The sequence below is a fragment of the Haematobia irritans genome, chromosome 3 (genome assembly GCF_050003625.1).
Source record: "Haematobia irritans isolate KBUSLIRL chromosome 3, ASM5000362v1, whole genome shotgun sequence".
Taxonomy (NCBI): Eukaryota; Metazoa; Arthropoda; class Insecta; order Diptera; family Muscidae; genus Haematobia; species Haematobia irritans.
The window spans coordinates 601008-626338 of record NC_134399.1 but is presented as its reverse complement, the minus strand read 5'-3'; the positions used below and the strand labels follow the sequence as shown (position 1 = coordinate 626338).

Sequence of the window (25331 nt, the reverse complement as noted above, 5' to 3'; positions counted from 1 at the left end):
TTTATAACAGAACGACTAACAGCTGAGTCTGATTTGTCACAGGTCTCATAAATCATGGCTAATTGGATTTCGCCAATCTGTTAAACAGTAGGGAAACAATTGATATCAAATCGTAATGTAATAAAACAAAAATACCAAAAGAAACAATCTCTGGGACGATTATCTCTGAAGTGGTGTTTGTACGGAAAGTGATAATGACATTAGGCAAGAGTGACGGGGTGCATAGTATTTTCGTAGAATTTTGTAGATAGGACTTTATGCGTGTGGTTCTATAGTGCTGCAAACTGAAATCAGTCAAGAAAACCCAACTGATGATAAGCAATCATATCTCCTTGGCAATTTCCATACAAACGCACATCAACAATTGGTGAAAGGAATCTTATCGGGAACCGCAGAAATAAAAAGCGTCAACACAAAAGCACCAACCAGACCTAAGGTAATCAGAGCACCCAGTTCTCGGCAGTAAAAGTATGAGATTATGTCAAAATGAATAACCAATCGATCGATTGTAAAGAATAATGGGCAATTTTGCAAATCCCTCAGTCAGTCACGTATTGACGTTGCAATTGACTGAACTTGTTTCGTGAGTGGATCTAATAACGGTGATCAGATGGCGGAATATATAGTGATATCCATGGGCTTAGCTGCGGCCTTTTTTGTGTGTCTTATCCTAGTGGTGTTGCTACTGCTGAGATTAAATTCAAAAAAGATTTTCGGTATTTATCCCCGAAAGGGTTTATGCTATCATCTGAAGTATGTTATAGCTTTAGTGGTTTTAAAGCGTATGCGTAGAAAACTATATCGCGATGAAGAAGACAAATTGAATTTGGATTCTTTGGAAAGGCCTCAAGTAATGTCCGAACATCCGAAGTCGTATGATGTTGTTTCATTTATGGCCGCCAACATAAAGGGAGAAAAGTTATTGATTACTTTTGAAAGGCGCCGTCGAGGAATCATTAAGTCCTGTATATTTTTGTGGCTTCCAGATTATGGCAGACTGGCATCACCGAATCTTCCGGATATGTTATACTTCACGACAGATGGCGACGAAGAAAGCACAGAGTTTAAGGGCAACGGTCTCCACATTTCCCCCAAAAAACCAATGAAAACCTGGAATATTATATACGAAGGACCTTTAGAGCAGGTATCCGAAAGAAAAATATTCAACGTAAAGCTGAACTTGGAATTTTCCTCTGAGTTAAGACATTTCGATTATAATCGTGATCTCAGTTCTTCACTAATAGCAGACGCTACCGCCCGTGAGTCTTGGAATGAGTCCTTCTACATTATGTGTGCCAACGTAGACAAAATTCTCGAGAGTCGCACACACTACGAACAAGTAGGCACATTAAAAGGTAACCTACAGGTGGATCAGAGGGGCAATAAAGAGCTAAAAATGAACTGTATACGCGACCATAGCTTTGGAACGGATCGTTGCCTATCGACTATTAATCGCTATGTGTACTTCTCTTTATTCCTGGAAGATGGCACAACCATAGTTGTGGGTAATCTTTCTCAGCCTTCTTTCTTTTTGTCTTCACTGAAAGTAGGCTATGTTTGCAGTAGTTCGGGTGAATACGAACCTATAACGAAGTCTAACTTTGAGCTATATTCCTACGGAGAAAAGGGTGTGCCACCAAATCATCAAAATTTCATAATTCGCACAGCAAGCACCAAGTATTTTTTGCAAATTAAAGTAGAGGACTGTGGAATACGTTATCTTGGTGGTAATTGGGAGTCAAAGGTCTACGATCAATTCTTCCGCTGTACAGTTAATGGTAAGCAGGGTCATGGCATTACCGAATATCTCTATCGTCACAACGGTGGTCGCCCTGAGGAGGTATGTCGCAAAGACCCTGAATGGTATCAACGAATAAGGAAATTTGAAAGAACACTCAGCAATTGTGAAGATGACGGTGAGACGTTCTTTTTCTAATGAAATTGGGCTAAAATTAGCCGAAGCGACTGGTTTATCTCATATGCTTAGTTTTAAAGGATCAATTAGAATAGAAAGGAATTTTCGAGTATTTCTGCTTAGAGTAACATTTAGAGTAACATACAATCACAAATAAAAATGTTACCCAAATACTATATGTGTGAGTGGTTGTATTAAGACTAATTAGTATATACCCTACATAATTATTAAAATAACATACAAATATTAATAAATGTAATAATATAACATATAAAATATATTTTTAATCGAGTAGATATTTCGGAAAACGGCCAAACAAAACTGACGGATACATACACACTGTAGCAACAGCAAAAAAGTTAGTCAGATTTTGTCTACTAAAAAAGGGGAAGCACACCCTCAAAAAAAAATCGCTTCTGTAACATATACCCCAAACACATTTTGCTTCAAGCATAAATATTTTCAGGATTGGTCCAAATAAAATATTGTTTGTATTGTTCAAACATATTATGTTTCACCTTAGGGCATACACTGGTAGTAAAATATTTTAATGAAATTTTCTCTGTATGGACATATTTTTAAGGCGCCAATTGGATACTTCCATTATTTTACTTGCAGCATACTCTCTAGGTCTCTTTCTAAACACATATATGTTTATAGGCTATTTCCAAATCACTATATGTCTCTAGATCTCTCTTTCTAAACACATATATGTTTATAGGCTATTTCCAAATTACTATATGTTTTCATCTAAGCATATTATATTTACAAACATTTTATGTCCCAAACATAATATTTTTTCATCTAAGCATATTATATTTACAAACATTTTATGTCCCAAACATAATATGTTATGCTAGTTAATGAACATTATATGCATGCACTTAAAAATATTGTGTTAAAAAATTTGAGTTCCAAACATAAATTTTTACACCCAAACATATGAAAAATAGTCTTTTTCGTCCGTGCAGTCGTGTTTGCTATTTCAGCAATAGAAAACATATTAGTCAGAAAACTTAACTATTGTTTTAAAAGAGTAAAGAAATAAATTAATATTTTTAGATTTTTTAGAAAAAAAGATGTCATGTTAACTAAAAACAGTTAATAATAGTTTAGGTTCTAATTATATTCTCGTACTTAGGATTGGATCGATTCTGTTTTATGTTCAATGATAACGATATTTTGAAATGACTATAAGGACAAAATTGCACTAAAAAAGACGAAATTGATTGATGTTACATGGTTTTTCACAGATGAAATCCAAAATAAAATGTAAAAACATGAATGAATTTTATTTTGTCAACACTCATCAAAACACTTTCTTAAGGTGGGTACTAAGTTCGAGATTAGCCGCTAAAATCGCTAAAGTGAAAACTAAATCAGTAAGAAAAAGTCATAAAATTATACATATTTGTTGCAAATTTTTTTATAACTTGATGGGGAAAAGCCCAAAGCAAATTTTCACAAAGTTTGTATTCCTTAAAATGGATTATTAAAGAAAAGTAATCATGAGAAAATGACGATTTTAGCGGCTAAACTCGAACTTAATACCCACCTTTACCTTCAAACGTTTTCATTAAAATGAAATTCGGAAAAATCATCTCATATTTGCTATTACGGCAAATAAAACATTAATTCGGCTACTAAATAACAGCCATTATTAGAGAACACTCTTCGGGTAACATTCTAAAATCAACAATTTCTTGTTCGCTAGACCCAGAAGTACAAAAATATAACAGCAGGCACTGACTACTGTAGTAAATCGTCGTAAAGCGTAAATAAATTTACTGTCTTAAATCGTAAATAAATTCACTCTGATCTAACTGAAACTAGAATTACAGTTGCAGTAAACCCAAGACAGCGGAATGGTACACTTGGACCTCAAAAACACTTCAAACGTTAAAAAAAAATATAAAAATAAAGAAAACAAAAACTATTATTTTTATAATATTTTGATGCAATAACATTTCGAAACAAGTCTCCATGACGGAGAGAAAACACGGAGATCGTAGTTTACATTTTAGTTAAATATTTTTTAATTAAACTGTTGCCGGGACAAAAAATGTTCACTATTCCAAATCATGTAGTGCGATATTTCACCCGTTTTAACTTTTTAGATATGCTTCATAAAAATATAAATTTTTAGATATTTTTAATAGAAATATAATTTGCAACAGAGCTGGAGCAAGTGTATACAATCTTAAATGAAAGAAATATTGTTCTCCCACATTCCCATTCCTTCCCCAATTACGATTGTACCAACTTCCACTCTCCCCACAACTAACAGCATCAACTACATTGTGGGTGTATATAACAACAACAGGTAAAAGGGAAAGGGGGTCCAAGAAATCACTTGACAATTAGTTATTGTTTTGATGGTTATAAATTAAATACCCTCTTTTAACACTGTATATATATCGTAGAAATACAAATTGGAATAGAAGAATTTAGTAATGTGTTCAATAAGATTGTATTTAGTTTTAGTTGGACAATAATTTTGAATAACAAAAAAAAAAATATGCTTAAATACTACTACAAAACCATTGAATGCAAGCGTTACTAAGTCAGAGTATTAAAAAAGACACACATGTAAATTAATTCAAATATAACAAATCAAAGACTTACCCAAATATCTGCTCAATGCAATCACTATAGCCGTTCACCAATGGTAAATAATCAAAAACATATTTGAACAATTTCTAATAGTAAGTATGTATACCAACGAATAGCATACGCCGCAAACATACTTGGAAAATACATTCGCACATTTCTTTCTGCCATTCAGAGAGTAAAATCAGATAAAAATAAAAAAATAAAAACACTTTTCCACCTTAGCGAGTACAGTTTCTTAAATTATGCACAATGTACTAGACTCGCTTTAAGCGAAAATCATATTTGTGTACATATATGTATGTACATACATATATGTATGTAAGTACACATGTATATCATAAACATACAATATAAAAGTAACTGTGTATGTGTGCCACAATTGTTGTGCGACATAATAAAAATAGAGAATAAACACGTAAACCCTCTCTTCCCCTCTTTCAACAAAAAACATTACGAGAGTTTGTAAATTGCATTTGATAACGATTTTTTTTTCAATAACCATATCCCTTTTGGCACTTAAACTTAAATATGAAAAACATTCTCGGATAACCACGTCACGAGTAAACCGAATATCGCAATGTAAAAAACGCAACTGACGATGCAAAGAATTTTTCGATATTGGATACCATGAAATAGCCAATCTGCAAAGTAAAGAGAGCAAGTGCTCACAATCGCCATTTGTTTGGAGAAAATGCATATTTACAGCAAGAGCTAATGTGTCCTCTTTCTCTTTTTCACTCTGTTACTATGTAGGGTGGGTTTTTCGTTGTATCCAATAACGAACAATGTAATTGCATTGTTCGGTTTACTCGTGCGTTAGCGATCGGTGCAAGTTTTTTATATATTCGAGTTTGAGTGCCAAAAGGGATATTGTTGTTGAGAAAAATCCATAGTTAATGTAAAGAGAATTCATAGTCAAAGTAAAGAGAGCAAGTGGTCACAATCGCCATTTGGGGAAGGGATGTGTGGAGAAAAGCATATTTACAGCAATAGCTAATGTGTCCCCTTTCTCTCTCTCACTCTGTTTTTTCGATGTAGGATGGGTTTTTCATGGTATCCAATAACGAAAAATGTAATTGCATTGTCAGTACGGTTTTTTGCATTGTTCCGTTTACTCGTGCGTTAGCGATCGGTGAATTTTTTTTTGGAGTTTGAGTGCCAAAAGGGATATTGTTATTGAAGAAAAAATCATATTTTGAGTTTAAGTGAAAAAAAGGATGTGGTTTTTGTTGTTTAGTTAATATTGTTGTTGTGTAATTTATAAATAAGAATAATGGTAAAGATAAACAAGAGCGGGATATTTACACACGATTCCAGTGGAAAGAAATGAAATAACATAATAATAAATATTGCACACGTGATAGATACACCATTGAGCAAACATTTGGGTAAGTCTTTTATTTATTTCAACAGTTCATTCCCTCCTATGAAACTCATTTCATTAAATGCTGTTTTCTTGGTATTGAAGCAAATTGTTTATATTTTAATTACAATGATTGCTCATAAAACATTCAAACCAAATACAGTACAAACAAAAAACTAAATCAAATATAATCCTGTTCTCATTACAAACTTGTTCCAATCTATATATTTATGAGACATTTGTAAAAATATAAGAAAGGTTATTTGATTGGTAATACATTTACAAATATAATTTAGAGACTCTCCCAAACTTTCTTGTCGAAATACATAGAGAGCTTCTATGTTTATTCGTGCTACTGTGATTTGGATCCCCTTGCCCTCGTCACATATGTTGTTGTAAGCACTGTTATATCTAACACATACACGATTAGGTGTGGGGTGGGAAGAAGTTGGTACAATAGCTTTTTGTGAAGTTAGTTAGTTAGTTTCTTAGTTTTTTTTGGCTTGAAAATTGATCTTAACAAGAGTGAACAATTTCTTGTCTTTTTTATTTGCATGTGTTTGTTTTGCTATATAAGTGTGATCAACACAATTACGAGTACTTTGTGGTCAATTTAAAACCCTGTACTTATTAAGGTGGTGAAGTTTTCTTTGTATAGATTCATTTAATTGTGCGAATGTAATTTTCCAAGTATATTTCTTTTGGATGCTATTCTTTGGTATACATTACCAACTACTACAAATTACTCATTTTGGCGTTTATTGTTTGGTCTGAAGGAAATTTGGATCCATCATTTCCCCTCTTAACTGTTGTTTTTGGAAATGCTGTTATATCAATCTTCGATGTAGACACACATGAGTTATTTGTGTAAGAGAAAACGTTGGTACAATTGCATTTGGTGAGGGGGTATTCCACTATTACAAATTCTCTCAAACTTTTTTTTTGTCGAAAGAGAGGGAGAGTTTCGCGTGGAGAATTGGATCCCTCTCCCTCTTCACCTATGTAATTGTATCAAGCAACGACACACATACACTGTTAGTTTTATATTGTTGGGGTTGTTTTTCGGCTTGAATCTTTTGAAGAGAGAACGATTTCTTAGCTTTTTGTTTGTGATTTTGTTTTTGCTGTGATTACCGAAAACGCATACATGTATTTTTGTTTGATTTTGTTTATCAATAAAACAAGTCTAGTACATTAAGACACTGTGCTTATTAAGGTGGAGAGGTTTTATTTACTTTTTTGTCGGATTTTACTTCAAATGTTCGGCATGTGGTATGAAAGGCAGTGAAGAGTGTTGGCAGTTCGATGTCATTTAATTGTGCGAATACAAGAATCTCTAAGAATTACTCATTTCCGTGTTTATTGTTCCAACTGAAAGAGATTTGGATCCCCTCTCCCTTTTATCTGATGCTGTTAGAAATATTGTTATATCCATTAGCTTAAGAGGCTCAACTATAATGCTAAACATAGAATTGTATTGTTATGAAGGTAGTATTGATCCTTTTTTTAATCAATATTGTTATTTGGGGTATTCTTTTGAAAAGTCTAGGGACGAGTGTAGAATTGTGAACTTGATAAAGATGTCATTAAAAACGTTTGTATTAAATTCACAAAAACACTCATAATTGAATATTAAAAAACTAGAGAATATTTCCAAATTTAATGTCGAAATCTTATTTTGAAATTTGAAATTCATTACTGATCAAAATGAATTGAATGACAGTACAATAAGAAGTACAAACTAAACAACTGCGCACTTGAATAGAGGTTCAAAATTTCATAAAATGATTTATTTATTTATAATATTTATAAGCATAATCAATTATGAATATAAGTCCGCCCTCGTTGCAGTCGGGTCTACGGCCCGGGGCGGACACAGGGTTTACAACCAAGGACTGCAAACCCCCATTTGGAGTATGCTTATTTCCCGAAAATACCAACTCCAAAGGGCTACAACAACAACAACAACATGAATATAAGTAATGACAGAAAGTAGGGTACAACTACAAAGGTTTTCGACTCATTCATAAAAATAAAATGCTACAAATCAAATCAATACCCAAAAGTTCTATAATACATCATTGAAAGTTTTTTTGGTGGAAACTGGTATGTTAGAATTTATAATATATTTTTGGTGCTTTTTGCCTTTCAGGAGTTAGCACCACTGCATTTGTGTAAACTTTGGAGAGTTCATTGCAAATCGCTCTCAATATTTGTCATTCTCTTTTTTGTCAAGAGAGTTTGCAAGTTTCCGTTTCCATTTGTGTTAGTGTGAGGAGATCAACATCCGTTACACAATTTTGCTCAACCCATTTATGGTATCCAACTACTATACCATCGCTAACATTGTTAGTTCGGTTTTTAAGCTCTCCGTGTTCGGTCGTTGTCCGGTGTTTTGTGTTGCTGCTATACCATCGCTAACATTGTTAGTTCGGTTTTTAAGCTCTCCGTGTTCGGTCGTTGTCCGGTGTTTTGTGTTGCTGTGGTTGATCAGTTTGTTTGTTTATGTAAAATTTTGTTTTGTGTTGCATTTATGTGTATACACTTGTGCTTTCAAGTCACTCCTTGTTCGGTTGTTGCCCGGTGTTTTGTGTTGCTGTGGTTGATCAGTTTGTTTGTTATGTGAAATTTTGTTTTGTGTTACATTTATGCGTGTGTATACACACACACTTGTGCTTTAAAGTCACTCAATTATAAAGAAATAACAAATGCCTATGAATTTAACAGATAATAATGACGATTAAGAATATAATAAAGATTAATTTCAACAGCGATGTTAATACAGATTGGATAAATGTAAGCGAATACTTTTGGTAAGTTTCTTCTTTGATTTTATGTTCAATATAACAGTTTAGTTAGAAATTAAATGCATGTGTGTTGTATGTCATTGCGTTTCACTACCACTATATTAGATAATGAAGGGAACTTTTGGAGTTCGATGGCAGCCATGAAAGAGATTAAAGAGAGAATAACAACAACAACAAAATATGCTTAAATACTACTACAAAACCGTTGAATGAAAGCGTTACTAAGTCAGAGTATTAAAAAAGACACATATGTAAATTAATTCAAATATAACAAATCAAAGACTTACCCAAATATCTGCTCAATGCAATCACTATAGCCGTTCACCAATGGTAAATAATCAAAAACATACTTGAACAATTTCTAATAGTAAGTATGTATATCAACGAATAGCATACGCCGCAAATATACTTGGAAAATACATTCGCACATTTAAGTCACTGCCTTTCAAGGAACAAAATCCGATAAAAATAAAAACAAAAACACTTTTCCCCCTTAGCGAGTACAGTTTCTTAAATTATCCACAATGTACTAGACTTGTTTTAAGCGAAAATCATATTTGTGTATGTATGTATGTAATTACGCATGTATAGCAAAAACATGCAATATAAAACTAACAGTGTGTGTGTGCCACAATCGTTGTACGACATAACAAAAATAGAGAAGATGGAAAGGGGATCACAATCTTATCCAATGGATACAATACACACGGAAACTCTTTCGATAAAAAAAAAACACATTACGATTAATTGAAAATTGCATTTGATAACGAATTTTTCCTTAATAACAATATCCCTTTTGACACATAAACTCAAATATGAAAAACTATCTCCGATCACCACGGCACGAGTAAACCGAATATCGCAATGTAAAAAACGCAACTGACGATGCAAAGAATTTTTCGATAGTGGATACCATGAAATTGCCAATCTGCAAAGTAAAGAGAGCAAGTGGTCACAATCGCCATTTTGGGAAGGGATGTTTGGAGAAAACGCATATTTGCAGCAATAGCTAATGTGTCGCCTCTCTCTCACTATTTTTAATATGTATGGTGTGGGTTTTTCGTGGTATCCAATAACGAAAAATGTAATTGCATTGTCAGTACGGTTTTTTGCATTGCTCGGTTTACTCGTGCGTTAGCGATCGGTGAAATGTTTTATATTTTTTAAGTTTGAGTGCCAAAAGGGATATTGTTATTGAGGAAAAGTTCAGATTTAATGCATTTTAATGTTTTGAGTTTAAGTGAAAAAAATGATGTGGTTTTTGTTGTTTATCTAATATTGTTGTTGTTGTGTTTAAATACAATTATTTATAAATAAGAATAGTGGTAAAGATATACAAGAGCGGGATATTAAACGGTAATAGCCATTGTATATTTTACAAAGAACTCATTACACACGATTCCAGTGGGAAGAAATAAAATAACATAATAATAAATATTGCACACGTGATAGCCTTTGAGTAAACATTTGGGTAAGTCTTTTATTTATTTTAACTTATTTGAATTAATTGTTCACATTACACATCTGTAAATACATAAGGTTATTTGATTGGTAATACCTTTGCATTTATAATTTAGAAACTCTCCAAAACTTTCTTGTCGAAATACAGAGAGAGATTCTAGAAGTTTGTACAATAGCTTTTTGTGAATGTATATTTGTGGAAAGGAATATTTATCTCATTTAAGAAAGAGAGGGAGAGAGTTTCGAGCGGAGATTTGGATCCCTCTCCCACTTCACCTAAGTAGTTGTATCCAGCAACGATGGTGGTACACATACACTGTTAGTTTTATATTGTAGGGGTTGTGTTTTATTTTTTCAAGTGGGAACGACATCTTAGCTTTTTGTTGGTGATTTTGTTTTTGCTGTGATTACCGAAAACGCATACATATATATGATTTTCGTTTGATTTTTGTTTATCAATAAAACAAGTCTAGTTCATTAAGACAATGTAGTTATTAAGGGGGAGAGGATTTATTTGTGTAGGTATGTATGTAAGTACACATATATATCATAAACATACAATATAAAACTAACTGTGTATGTGTGCCACAATTGTTGTGCGACATAATAAAAATAGAGAAAAGGGATCACAATCTCATTCAATTGAAATAAAAAACACGTAAACCCTCTCTTCCCCTCTTTCAACAAAAAACATTACGGGAGTTTGTAAATTGCTTTTGAAAACGATTTTTTCTCAATAACTATATCCCTTTTGGCACTTGAACTCAAATATGAAAAACTTTCTCGGATAACCACGGCACGAGTAAACCGAATATCGCAATGTAAAAAACGCAACTGACGATGCAAAGAATTTTTCGATATTGGATACCATGAAATAGCCAATCTGCAAAGTAAAGAGAGCAAGTGCTCACAATCGCCATTTGGAGAAGGGATGTTTGGAGAAAATGCATATTTATTTACAGCAAGTGCTAATGTGTCCTCTTTCTCTCTCTCTCTAACTCTGTTACAATGTAGGGTGGGTTTTTAGTGGTATCCAATAACGAAAAATGTAATTGCATTGTTCGGTTTACTCGTGCGTTAGCGATCGGTGAAATTTTTTTATATATTCGAGTTTGAGTGCCAAAAGGGATATTGTTGTTGAGAAAAATTCATAGTTAATGTAAAGAGAATTCATAGTCAAAGTAAAGAGAGCAAGTGGACACAATCGCCATTTGGGGAAGGGATGTGTGGAGAAAAGCATATTTACAGCAATAGCTAATGTGTCCCCTCTCTCTCTCACTCTGTTTTTTTCTATGCAGGATGGGTTTTTCGTGGTATCCAATAACGAAAAATGTAATTGCATTGTCAGTACGGTTTTTTGCATTGTTCCGTTTACTCGTGCGTTAGCGATCGGTGAATTGTTTTTTTGGAGTTTGAGTGCCAAAAGGGATATTGTTATTGAAGAAAAAATCATAATATAATATTTTGAGTTTAAGTGAAAAAAAGGATGTGGTTTTTGTTGTTTAGTTAATATTGTTGTTGTGTAATTTATAAATAAGAATAATGGTAAAGATAAACAAGAGCGGGATATTTACACACGATTCCAGTGGAAAGAAATGAAATAACATAATAATAAATATTGCACACGTGATAGATACACCATTGAGCAAACATTTGGGTAAGTCTTTTATTTATTTCAACAGTTCTTTCCCTCCTATGAAACTCATTTCATTAAATGCTGTTTTCTTGGTATTGAAGCAAATTGTTTATATTTTAATTACAATGATTGCTCATAAAACATTCAAACCAAATACAATACAAACAAAAAAATAAATCAAATATAATCCTGTTCTCATTACAAACTTGTTCCAATCTATATATTTATGAGACATTTGTAAAAATATAATAAAGGTTATTTGATTGGTAATACATTTACAAATATAATTTAGAGACTCTCCCAAACTTTCTTGTCGAAATACAGAGAGAGCTTCTATGTTTATTGGTGCTACTGTGATTTGGATCCCCTTTCCTTCTTCACATATGTTGTTGTAAGCACTGTTATATCTAACACATACATGGTTAGGTGTGGGGTGGGAAGAAGTTGGTACAATAGCTTTTTGTGAAGTTAGTTAGTTAGTTTATTAGTTTTTTTTGGCTTGAAAATTGATCTTAACAAGAGTGAACAATTTCTTGTCTTTTTTATTTGCATTAGCACACCTCTAATGCAAATGACTAAAATTTCACTCACACTCACGCAAATTCACGAAGCAAAATATTTATTCACGCACGATACGTGTGGTAGCCAATCCCACTCACGCACATTCACGAAAGACCCACGTTCACGCACGATTCACGACAATTCACGTGATTCACGATAAATTCACGAGACTCACGATATTTTCCAAACGGTAATCAGCAAAGATAACAAAGTTCAAAAATAGAATATGTTCGTGAGCCAAATTAATTTCATATAACATACGAGTGTGAATTAAATCTTGATTATTTTCGTGAGCGTGATTTTGCAGAAATTTTATTCACGCACATTCACGAACCGATTTTATTTCTCACGCACGCTCACGTACGAAATATTTATTTTAGTCCCATTCACCCACATTCACGAGAGTTCCTTTGGATTTTGTTCACGACTCACGTGTGAATCACGCGTGTCACAGAATTTCGTGTCACGCGCACACCTCTAATTTGCATGTGTTTGTTTTGCTATATAAGTGTGATCACCACAATTACATACACTGTTATATCTAACACATACACGATTAGGTGTGGGGTGGGAAGAAGTTGGTACAATAGCTTTTTGTGAAGTTAGTTAGTTAGTTCTTAGTTTTTTTTTTGGCTTGAAAATTGATCTTAACAAGAGTGAACAATTTCTTGTCTTTTTTATTTGCATGTGTTTGTTTTGCTATATAAGTATGATCAACACAATTACGAGTGCTTTGTGGTCAATTTAAAACCCTGTACTTATTAAGGTGGTGAAGTTTTCTTTGTATAGGTTCATTTAATTGTGCGAATGTAATTTTCCAAGTATATTTCTTTTGGATGGTATTCGTTGGTATACGTATTTACTACTACAAATTACTGATTTTGGCGTTTATTGTTTGGTCTGAAGGAAATTTGGATCCATCGTTTCCCCTCTTAACTGTTGTTTTTGGAAATGCTGTTATATCAATCTTCGATGTAGACACACATGAGTTATTTGTGTAAGAGAAAAAGTTGGTACAATTGCATTTGGTGAAGGGGTGAATTAAGATTGTATCTAATTCCACTAGTACAAATTCTCTCAAACTTTTTTGTCGAAAGAGAGGGAGAGAGTTTCGCGTGGAGAATTGGATCCCTCTCCCTCTTCACCGATGTAATTGTATCAAGCAACGATGGCGGCACACGGCTTGAAATTTTATCTTTTCAAGAGAGAACGATTTCTTAGCTGTTTGTTTGTGATTTTGTTTTTGCTGTGATTACGGAAAACGCATACATGTATTTTCGTTTGATTTTGTTTATCAATAAAACAAGTCTAGTACATTAAGACACTGTGCTTATTAAGGTGGAGAGGTTTTATTTACTTTTTTATCGCATTTTACTTCAAATGTTCGGCATGTGGTATGAAAGGCAGTGAAGAGTGTTGACAGTTCGATGTCATTTAATTGTGCAAATATAAGAATCTCTAAGAATTACTCATTTCCGTGTTTATTGTTCGAACTGAAAGAGATTTGGATCCCCTCTCCCCTTTTATCTGATGTCGTTAGAAATATTGTTATATCTATTAGCTTAAGAGACTCAAGTATATTGCCAAACATAGAATTGTATTGTTATGAAGGTAGTATTAATCCGTTTTTTAATCAATATTGTTATTTGGGGTATTCTTTTGAAAAGTCTAGCGGCGAGTGTAGAATTTGTGAACTTGATAAATATGTCAATAAAAACGTTTGTATTAAATTCACAAAAACACTCATAATTGAATATTAAAAAACTAGAGTATATTTCCAAATTTAATGTCGAAATCTTATTATGAAATTTGAAATTCAATAGTGATCAAAATGAATTGAATGACAGTACAATAAGAAGTACAAATTAAACAATTGTACACTTGAATAGAGGTTCAAAATTTCATAAAATTATTTATTTATTTATAATATTTATAATCATAATCAATTATGAATATAAGTAATGACAGAAAGTAGGGTACAACTACAAAGGTTTTCGACTCATTCATAAAAATAAAATGCTACAAATCAAATCAATACCCAAAAGTTCTATAATACATCTTTGAAAGTTTTTTTTGGTGGAAACTTGTATGTTAGAATTTATAATATATTTTTGGTGCTTTTTGCCTTTCAGGAGTTAGCACCACTGCATTTGTGTAAACTTTGGAGAGTTCATTGGAAATCGCTCTCAATATTTGTCATTCTCTTTTTTGTCAAGAGAGTTTGCAAGTTTCCGTTTCCATTTGTGTTAGTGTGAGGAGATCAACATCCGTTACACAATTTTGCTCAACCCATTTATGGTATCCAACTATTATACCATCGCTAACATTGTTAGTTCGGTTTTTAAGCTCTCCGTGTTCGGTCGTTGTCCGGTGTTTTGTGTTGCTGTGGTTGATCAGTTTGTTTGTTTATGTAAAATTTTGTTTTGTGTTGCATTTATGTGTATACACTTGTGCTTTCAAGTCACTCCTTGTTCGGTTGTTGCCCGGTGTTTTGTGTTGCTGTGGTTGATCAGTTTGTTTGTTATGTGAAATTTTGTTTTGTGTTACATTTATGCGTGTGTATACACACACACTTGTGCTTTCAAGTCACTCAATTATAAAGAAATAACAAATGCCTATGAATTTAACAGATAATAATAATGACGATTAAGAATATAATGAAGATTAATTTCAACAGCGATGTTAATACAGATTGGCTAAATGTAAGCGAATACTTTTGGTAAGTTTCTTCTTTCATTTTATGTTCAATATAACATTTTAGCTAGAAATTAAATGCATGTGTGTTGTATGCCATTGCCGTTGTTGTTGTTGTAGCCCTTTGGAGTTGGTATTTTCGAGTTTTTCGGGAAATAAGCATACTCCAAATGGGGGTTTGCAGTTCGGTTTTTACTCTTTACTCATGTTGTTGTTGAATTTGTTTTATATGATACAGGACATTAATAGCTACGGTAAATTCCCTACACCCTCAAAAAAAAATCGCTTCTTTAACATATGTTCCAAACATATTTTGCAGGAAGCACATGTATTATTGGATACTGCCGAAACATTAATATGTTTGTTTTATGTGAACATATTATATGTTTGGAAGCATTTTGAGCCCAAAAATGTTATATGCTTGGAAGAATTTTTCGTAAAGACGATTGTGCTCATTCCCTAACATACTCGTAATTTTCACCTCCACGAAATAGTTTAGTTCTTGGCACCTTTTTCTGTAATACAAATAATGTTGAAGAAACTATTCACTTTTATACATTTTTTAAATTTTACCTTTCGCCTGCACGGAGAATCGAACCGAGGACCATACAGTTTGTAAGCCAACACACTATCCACTGGGCTACGTAGCTGTCGCCAGTAGATATTTATCGTTATAAGTTATATTTATATAGCATAGTTTGCAGCACCCACGAGCCCATGCAAACATAACATTATTTAACAGAAACATACATTTGTTTGCCACGTGGAGCAGTGGTTAGCATGTCTGCCTTGCATGCAAAGGGTCGTGGGTTCAATCCCTGCTCCGACCGAACACTTTTTTTTTTTTTTTAATTTACACATTTATATTTATACTACATTAAATTTTTATAATGAAACTTCGAAATGTGCGTTATTAAAGATTTATATATAAACGAAATTGACTGATTTTTGGATAAAATATTATTTTTTTGTTGCAAAAATAACAATTTTGTAACAAAAAACTGTTTTTGGTACAAAACTTTAAAATTTTGAAGGAATTCAAAAACTCTAACAAAAGAAGAACGTGGAGTCGAGTATACATAAATATACATACATAAATAATTTTATAATATAAACATAAATTTAGTTAGGCGTGAACAGTTTTTACTTGTATTTAACACCATCGCTCTAAAATGCCTTCTATATTTCTTACATAATTCATTTTAAAGAAAATAAACTTTTTAAATTGTTTTAGCTGCAAAACTCGAACTTAATGCCCGCTTTTATATTTGAAGGTGTACGTCAACTCCTCGTGGACTACTTATTAATAAAGAGGAACTAAACTTTGTTTTTATACATTTTACTGTGTAATTTTTCACTATTTCCTCCTTATTTCATTTTACTGTTCCAACTCTAAAAAGAGTATTGTGCCCTTTAGTTATTTTTGTGAAGAAACTTGATTTCTATTCTCTTAAATAATATTTAGACTTAAGCATATCAAAGTTTTGGCCTTATCATAAAACAGTTTTCCGAAACAACATACAAGCGGTTTCACAGAAATTATTCTCTTTTGGTTCTTTCGCTGTGTTATGTTGATATCTTTCGTCAACTCTCCCGGTTTCCATCTCTATTTCTTTCTCTATATGTTACTCTCTCTGTCGCTTTGAATGAAATATCACAACATATGTATGTTTAGTCGAAATTTGTAAATTTATATATGTTTGCATTTACACATATGATTTTTATGAAACATTCATGCCCCAAACATAATATATTCTAACATATTAACATATATGTCCCAAACATTTAGTGTTAGTTTAGGAACATTACATGTTTGCACTTAAATATATTGTGTTTTAAAATTGTGCCCGAAACACATTTTGTTTCTATCGGAACATATGAAAAACATATTTTTCTAACAGTGTATAGATGCCAAACTATACACGATTACATTTGAGTTATTGTTTGCAATTATTTCGTTCTATCTAATGTCGAATGAGTGTATTTTTACTCATTTTCTTGTTAACTCTATGTTCTCTAGATAATCTTGAGATTTTTGAGCTCGAAATTTTCCGCAGTTTTTTCATTGATAGAGTTGCAAATTTGCTAATTGCTTTAGTTTTGGCGATTGAGAATTTTTCGATGTGCTTGAAGCAAGCGACAATCGATTAAAAGTGCGAGAGAATGTCAATTTATTGTCGTTTTGCCAAAAGTTGGAAAAATCTGCCTTTAGACTATCCCGTTAATGGCAGATGAGTTGATTTTGGCCAATATCAAAAGAAAAATTTGAATATTACAAACAACCGACATCGACTTGCCATCTTTTTTCAAAATTAAAATTTTTGAAAAGTACTGTTTCTCTCAAATGTTTAAATGTTGGTTACTGTTATTTATCTCTAAATTCACCAAATAAAGAAAACAACCAGTATATAGCCGTGGCGGTCAACTTGGCATTACATAGTATTGCAGGTAAATTTGATAAAACATACTCCCTCAAGAAGGTCAGTTCAAATGGCAAGGTCCACAAAGTTAAATTTAAGATTTCATTTAAGCCGCACTTATTTTTTTTACTACGAAAAAAATGAATATATTAGTTTTACTGCTATTCTCTTCATGTCGTATCAAATTCTTTTATACTCGTGGTAAACTCAGCATACAATTTCAAATTCAGACTCGAGGTTAAATTACCAATTTGATAAAAATGGGCCAATATCGACCAAAGTTAAAAATATTCGCAAAACACACACTAGTGAATTAGAGTAGTATAATATAACAAAAAAAATCAAATTTACTTGCCTTAGTTGATTCCAAGCAAATATGAATTCCCCTGACATTCCCTGGTAAAGTAGGTATTAAGTTCGAGTTTAGCCGCTAAAATCGTAATTTATTCACGATTACTTTTCTTTAATAATCCATTTAAGGTATTCAAATATAGTGAAAATTTGCTATTCCCCATCAAGTTAACATATAATAAAATTTGCAACAAATATGTAAAATTTTATGCCTTTTTTACTGATTTAGTTTTTACTTTAGCGGCTAAAATCGAACTTAGTACTCACCTTAAGCGAGGACTTAAAATGTAAATAATATCAAAATAAAACACACTTTTTTTGGTTAAAAAGACAACAAAAGTATTTCAAATAAAAAATAAAAAAATAATATGCACAACTATGCATTTAAAAAAATAATTATATTTTGCCATGCAATGGGAAGCATAGAGTTCAGTGAAACGAATTTCCGTGGAGAACTTAATGTGCATAAATATATCGACAATTTGTAAATAGTTTCAAAGTTTTAAGGTTAATTGATGCGGCAGATATCAAGTAAAGGAATGGTTCAGTCCGGAAGGAAAAGCAATTTTTGCATTCAACTTTTCTTACTTTGTTCCCAAAATGAAACACATATTTTTTGTTGTTATTATGAATGATTTGGAAAATAAATATTTAAATATATATATATTTTATTTAAAATCTTGTTTATCAAAAAAGATATATCGTTACTTATAATTTCATTATATTCTTTTCTTTATATAAATTTAATAATATTTTTTTCATATCGTAAGATTGTGAAATGTTTTATGGTATATCTATTTAATATCTTTGCAAAGCTAACGATGATTAGAACTAATGATTTCTTTGCTCTTTTGTGTAATAAAAATAATGGTATATACTAATTTTTATTATGTGTAAATCTTCCATTATCGTAAATTAACATATATTAATGGTTAACATGTATTACTGTTGAATGTTTTTATATAAGTTTGAAGTTTTGAAGACCACGTTTTGTAACGTACATTTAAAAATAGATTACAACTACATTTCTAATTGAATAAAAGTCATAGATTTATATTGTGTAAATGTTTATAAGTTTGATTGCTCTTGATTTGTTATATTATGTTCAGTACCCTTGGAAGTGCTATATAATCAATTTATATGAAAATTATGAGAGATGATTGTAAAAACAGAATGCACAAAACATTGAGAATATAACTCAATTTCATTCATCACTATTAAAATTTTAAAACCTAGCTAAAACTTTCTTAAAACCTTTGAATTTGTTTTTAATTATGACTTAAAATATGTCGGGTAGCGAGACATAATGGAGGTTAATTAATAGTCAGAATTATAACGTAGAATTTTTTCACATTTCTTCAAAATATATACTGAACGTCTGGCAAACAAATGTACCATAACTACAAATATTGGCTGTATTGAAAATGTACTTGAAACTTCCAATATAGTAAATGTCTAATATGATATTGTAATAAAAAATTTAAAGATGATACATGAAATGATAAAGTATTTAAGTAAACATTTTGCATATACAGAGAGAGATCGGGATCAAGAAATAGAGTTTTCTAGAAACGTATATGCTCTTCATTTATTGAATGCCTATTATAAAGCGAAAGTCGATTTTTACGATCACGAATAATAGATTCTGCTCTATTATTGAAAAATTTCCATAATCTCGACCGAATTTCAAGTTTCACTTTAGAAAATCAATCAAAAAATATCTGATAAAAATGTGTTATTGGTACTTTGTTCCAGTTTAAAATATAGAAGAATCGATACCCCTCAATTCTAGTATAGTAATACTGCAAATACGAAAACTATGGGCATTATATAAGAATTGTACACAAAACATTGTTTCATATAATTATTTATATTAATTTGAAGGTTTTTATGTATATAAAAATGGAAATTTTAGGGTGTTCCTTATAGACAACACTTACGAATCACAAAATTTCAAATTGGCAAAACTTTTTGTAATACAAAAAATTCTTTTTAGAAAAAGTAAATAAAATAAAATATTTGTAATTTAATCTAGATGCAAAGACTTATAAAATATAAAATAGAATATTGTATAAGATAAAATTAGAAAAATCAAGGAATGATTTAGAGCACTGAAATGCTTTGCTATGCTTGCTTCGATTCCAAATAAATGGCTTCACATTTTCCTGTATGTAGATGATTTTAAATTTACTCTATCCGATAATTTGATAGTAATATGTGTATAGAAACAGTATAGATTAATAAGTATATGTATATTTATTTGTATTTTGTTAATTGTGGGAAGTTATAATATATATATATTTAGTAAGTCTGTCGTGTAAGTCTTGTACATTGTCCTATAGACTTTTGATGTTGAGATTAAGTTTTGTGTTTCAAACATTAAAAAATGGTAAGATAATGTTATACTTATCTAAATGCATGCATGTGTTGTTATTCTTGCTTTACCTATATTGGTTGGAGTTTTCTCTAATAAATATATTTAAATTTGATGCTGGATCTATATAATTATTACTCTTAATTTTGGTTTATTATTGAGTGAGAATTAAGGGTCATTTCGGTTGCAAACACATATAGCATCATAATTTGTTATTTTTAAGTACCTTAAGCTATTATTAATGAAATTATGTTTAATAAATATCAATGAATGTGTTTGTAACTGAAATATTGCTACAGATCACGAATCGGATTTAATGTAAATTTTATGGCTAGATTCGAGTCTGTTGTATATTTGTGTATCCAAAATTGTGGTTATTTCATATATAGTTCTTACTTTCACATGGCCTTATGTTATGTTACGGTTACTTCCTGATCGGTATCCATTAAGGATGCCATGAAATACTGATCCACATTATTTTCATTTAAGTTTGATGTCTCTGCCGATGATGAGACAACATACATGGTATTTGAAGCACTTACATTTGTGGTGCCGTCATTAACTAAATTCAATTCATTTTGTGATGATGGTGATGTTGATGTTGTAGCAATGAAACCATTTAAAGCTAAATTATTCGAATTAGAAGACATTGGCGGTGATGTCGATGAAGATATTGATGATGATGAACAAGCTGAGGAATATGTAGATGCAGCATCTGGCAATGATGATAATGATTCAAATGTTTGATTTGTAGCATTATTTTCTGTGGATTGAGTATTGAGTAAATTAAACGAGATTTGTGTAATATCATTATTATTATTGAGTAATTTGTATTTATAAAAATTATCTGATTCAGCCAAGTCGACATCTATTTCGGCACGATGGACATTTCTGAGATGTGCTGCAAAAGGTTAAAGCAAAATTAAAATTATAAAACGTGAAACATAAAAAAATTGCTTTTAAATATAATTAAATTAGAATTCACATTTTTGTATACCTGTCATTTTTTGTCTTGTAAATTTTTCTCGGCAGTATTCGCACGATAGCAAACGGTGCTTGTGACGTATATGATCATTAAGTGCCTTTTCATTTTTGCACACGTAGTCACAACCTTCTTCATTACAATGAACATTAACTTCTGAAAAACATAATTGGGGAATAAAAAATACAACATATCGTTTGAAACTATTTGGCAAATTTCAGTAACCTACTCTAATATATATATATAAATATCTTAATATTAGTCGCACATTATATTACCCTTAACCATAGGATTGGGCAATGAAACGTTTTCCATTTCGTGTGAGACACATCGAGATATCGATATAAAATTATATTTATTTTATACATCTCGTAATGCAAAGTCGGTAGGGTAAATGCGATTACCTGATGGCCATAATCACCCTACAGCCTCCAATAATGATTTTAGAATATGGCTATATAGAAACGAACTTGCTTATGCATAAAACAACAAAATAATTTACGAGTTGCTACAATAACTATAACAAACAATTTAATGCACATAACATATTTTGTCTAATTCAATACATAGAACATGAAACAAAAATAATTCATCTAAGCCACAACAGGGAACAAGCGACTATATGTCTGGCTTAACACATAGTATTAGGCTTTATCTCCTTTATCGAAGCTCCCAAATCTTCCAAAGGCAATAATAGAACATGAAACAAAAATAATTCATCTAAGCCACAACAGGGAACAAGCGACTATGTGTCTGGCTTAACACATAGTATTAGGCTTTATCTCCTTTATCGAAGCTCCCAAATCTTCCAAAGGCAATAACGTCAGACAATATTGAAAATGTCCAAAACTTTAAACACATTATTTGACATCTTATTTAAGCTTTTTGACAGCCCTTATTTTAGTTGTTGGTTTCTTTTTTGTATTTTTCATGACAATTTATTATAATTTTAAGTATTAGCTTGTAGATACTTTATAATACTAGAATAATTACAACAATCAACTATTGCAGTAATGATGTAAAAATGAAAAAGTGTACATTACGAAGTTTACTCCTGTAATTATAATTTATTGGAGATAGCTTACCTGCATGGAAAAGCATGTGATCCCGCAGATCTTTCTTATAACCAAAACTCTTGCCACATTTCTCGCATGAAAAGGCTTTTATATTCAAATGGGCAACATCTACATGTTGTTTTAGTTCGATAGAAGTACGACAGCGAACATAACTGAAAATTAGAATTGTTGACGAAATAAATATTAGATAGATTTTAACATAACAATCCAAAAACACAATAGTGCTTATTTTATGGAATACTATGATAAGCATGGAAAGAAAATTAGTCAAGACTTTGTTTTTACCATTGTTCACATTGATAAGGTCTTAAACGGGCATCGTGGGTGTTGAGATGTTTATCAAGCTGGGACCTTAGATGGAATCGTTTAGGGCACAAAAAGCATGGGAATACTCCTTGCCTTTGTATGCGACGACGTTCCTTTTGATCAAACTTTGCATTTTCGACAGCTACACATTGACCATTATTGCTGTTTGTGATGGCCATATGCCTCTGAAGGGCAAGCAAAGAGGTGAACGTAGCATTGCATTTGAGACAAATATGTACCTTTGAGCTGGTTGTTGATACATTTGTGGATATTGAGTTATGAATTTGTGTTATGTGGCGTTGCAGAAAAGCTATGCTTGAAAATCCTAGAATAAAAACAGCCATTGCAACAATATTTCAGATGCTCCATGAGTAGCTGTACTTACCTTGGTTGCATTCTTTACATTTAACAGGACTTTCATCGTTATGATGTTGATAATTATGGCGTCTCAAATCATAGTTTGTTAAAAAATCTTAAAAAAATATAACCGATTAGTGACACGTTTATAAATAAACAAATAGAAATAAATAAAAATTAAAGGTAAAAATATTTTTGTGTTTGAATAATGCGAGAGTTACTATAAATATTTATGGTTTAAAATATTCTATTGGTTGAATTTAAAAAAGTCAGATCATTGACTCGTACCATACACATCTATACTCTGGCTTACGAATTGATTTACAAAATGACATTGAAGAAACGCATTCTTATTAGCAAAAAACCGTATTAGAAAAATGAGACACCCTACTCTCAATGTTTAGTCACACATGGACTTGAAGTAAACTCAACTTGGGACACGAAATAAACCTCATATATGGGTTTCTTTAATTCTTTCTTAGAAATATGTCTGGGTAATTTGCAAACAATCCTTTTGCATGTGGTTTTTATAATTATAAGAGAGATAAATTATTGCAATTATCTATGAACTCTGCAGTTAAAATGGAAAACTTAATAAAAACTATATTTCTATAAGTAATACATTTTCAATCTCAACTTACTTGTCTTGCAAATTTCACAATGCCACTGAGATTTCGCTTCATTGCTATGCATTCTTTCGTGTGCTTCAAAGTTGGCCTTACGCGTAAAAGTACGTTCACATATTCGACATTTGAAATTCTTGCTTCGTTCATGAACGCGTCCATGTAAACGAAACCGAAAAAGTGGCGTTTGTGGAAATTTTTCCTTGCATATGGCACACTCCCAATCGCCAATGTGTTGACAGTGGAATTGATGTATCTCCACGGTGCTTCTTAGAGTTTTGTTGCAGAAATTACATTTCCTACCGCTTTCGTGTGTTAAACGTATATGATTGTCGCGTAACCTTTGAGTTTTATAAGAATTATCACACTTGGGACATGTGTATGGACGATTTGGATCGTGTACATCGAAGAAATGTTGCGAAAGGGCATCCTCATCGGGAAAACTGAGATGGTCAATGGGACCCACATCAGGGCAGAAGCAATAGTGGCAGGTGTATGGCAGGCCTTTTAAACGGTTATTTACTTGAGCATCATCATCACATTCATTATCGGAAGCATTATCTTCGCGATGAATTGGTACCTGTTGGTGAACATCTGTGGATAATGAAAGATTTAGTTAGTTAGTGATGTATATAAGGGGTTCAAAATAAGTGCCACTTACCACTTGCAGGTTTATCGCAAGGTTCTCCAGTATGGAAAGTTGTGCCCGCTTCAGTCTTTATAATTGTAGCAGAAGCTACTATCGCAGGCGTTGTTGTGGTCCGAGTTACAGTCATTTCTGTATCTTCACGTTTGGTGGTTGTTATGGAGGTGGTATTGTTTGTTAGTATTATGCTGCGTCTTAGCATATCTTCGAGATCATGTTTACCCATCTGCTCCTCTCGATTGTCAGCCTCCGGTTTTACATTCATTATATCACCCATAATGGAGGGATTTTCAGTCTCATCTAATGGCAGTGTCCCTGCAGATGGTGGCTCGGCAGTTTCAAAAGTAAAAAGATTCTGAGATGGCAAGAATCCCATTTCATTGGCGGCATCAGTGGTCATTAAATTGTTATCCAACAATGTGGCCGAAGAATCCACTAAAGCAGGATTATCATCGAATTGGTCAAATTGTTGATTGAATACACGAAAATCGTTGAGAACGACATCATTTTGTGGCTCCAGAGGAACCAGATCTTGTTGCTGATCTGATCCAGTTCCCAGCAGTGGCTCCGTCTCTGCTTGCGACAGCATTGGGGAAATATCGGTTTTGTTATCGGCATTGATAAACGTTTGCAATAGGTTCTCCTGGGTCAGTTCGCATTCTTTTCGAAACGCCTCAATGCTGGCGAATTTGGCAAAACAATCTGCACAAATTCTTTGAGGAAGCGCATCACCTTGTTCGATTTTCAGTTTCCAGTGCTCGATTTCACCACGTATAAAATCAAGTTCATTCTGGAATTCCTCATTTTTGTGAAAGATATGAATAAAGTCCATATCTTTCACAGGATAAACACAAACACAAATTCTGCATGCTTCCAATTCTCCCAATTGTTCCATAGTCCATGTATGGCAAAAAATAATAGAATTTACTTTTTCCGCAAATACAGGGGATATTAGGAAGATAAATGAAGTAAATTCTTTTTGTGTAAGATATTTTTATGGGCACTTTCTTTAGTTTTTGTATTTTGTGGGTGCAGATCAAAACAGCTGAGTAAAATCTGTCAGTGTTGTAATAACTGCAAAAAATCAGCAAATATATGACGCTTTTTTTCAGCTACACAACATGTAGAATATAGTACAACTTGAAA

At 32.2% G+C, this 25331-nt stretch overlaps 2 protein-coding genes across 2 annotated transcripts; one reads left to right on the top strand and one right to left on the bottom strand.

Annotated features, from left to right (window-relative positions):
- The first annotated feature begins 474 nt into the window (after positions 1 to 474).
- On the top strand, positions 475 to 2191 carry LOC142229786 (uncharacterized). Its single transcript, XM_075300364.1, has one exon. It carries the CDS (start codon positions 611 to 613, stop codon positions 1934 to 1936), a length of 1326 nt encoding a protein of 441 aa, XP_075156479.1. The 5' UTR covers positions 475 to 610; the 3' UTR covers positions 1937 to 2191.
- Positions 2192 to 20058: 17867 nt separating this feature from the next.
- LOC142229522 (uncharacterized) lies at positions 20059 to 25244 on the bottom strand. Its single transcript, XM_075300081.1, has 7 exons — positions 24201 to 25244; positions 23558 to 24133; positions 22945 to 23031; positions 22539 to 22884; positions 22263 to 22405; positions 21193 to 21333; positions 20059 to 21096 (listed from the first exon to the last, which is right to left on the bottom strand). The coding sequence occupies exons 1-7, from the start codon at positions 25078 to 25080 to the stop codon at positions 20609 to 20611; spliced, it is 2661 nt and encodes an 886-aa protein (XP_075156196.1). The 5' UTR covers positions 25081 to 25244; the 3' UTR covers positions 20059 to 20608.
- Positions 25245 to 25331: the final 87 nt, after the last annotated feature.

Coding starts and splice junctions, on each gene's coding strand:
- LOC142229786 (XM_075300364.1), top strand. CDS start 611: ATGGCGGAATATATAGTGATATCCATGGGCTTAGCTGCGGCCTTTTTT.
- LOC142229522 (XM_075300081.1), bottom strand. CDS start 25,080: ATGGAACAATTGGGAGAATTGGAAGCATGCAGAATTTGTGTTTGTGTT. Junction 24,134..24,200: donor TTGCGATAAACCTGCAAGTG/GTAAGTGGCACT, acceptor CATTATCCACAG/ATGTTCACCAACAGGTACCA. Junction 21,097..21,192: donor TACAAGACAAAAAATGACAG/GTATACAAAAAT, acceptor AACCTTTTGCAG/CACATCTCAGAAATGTCCAT.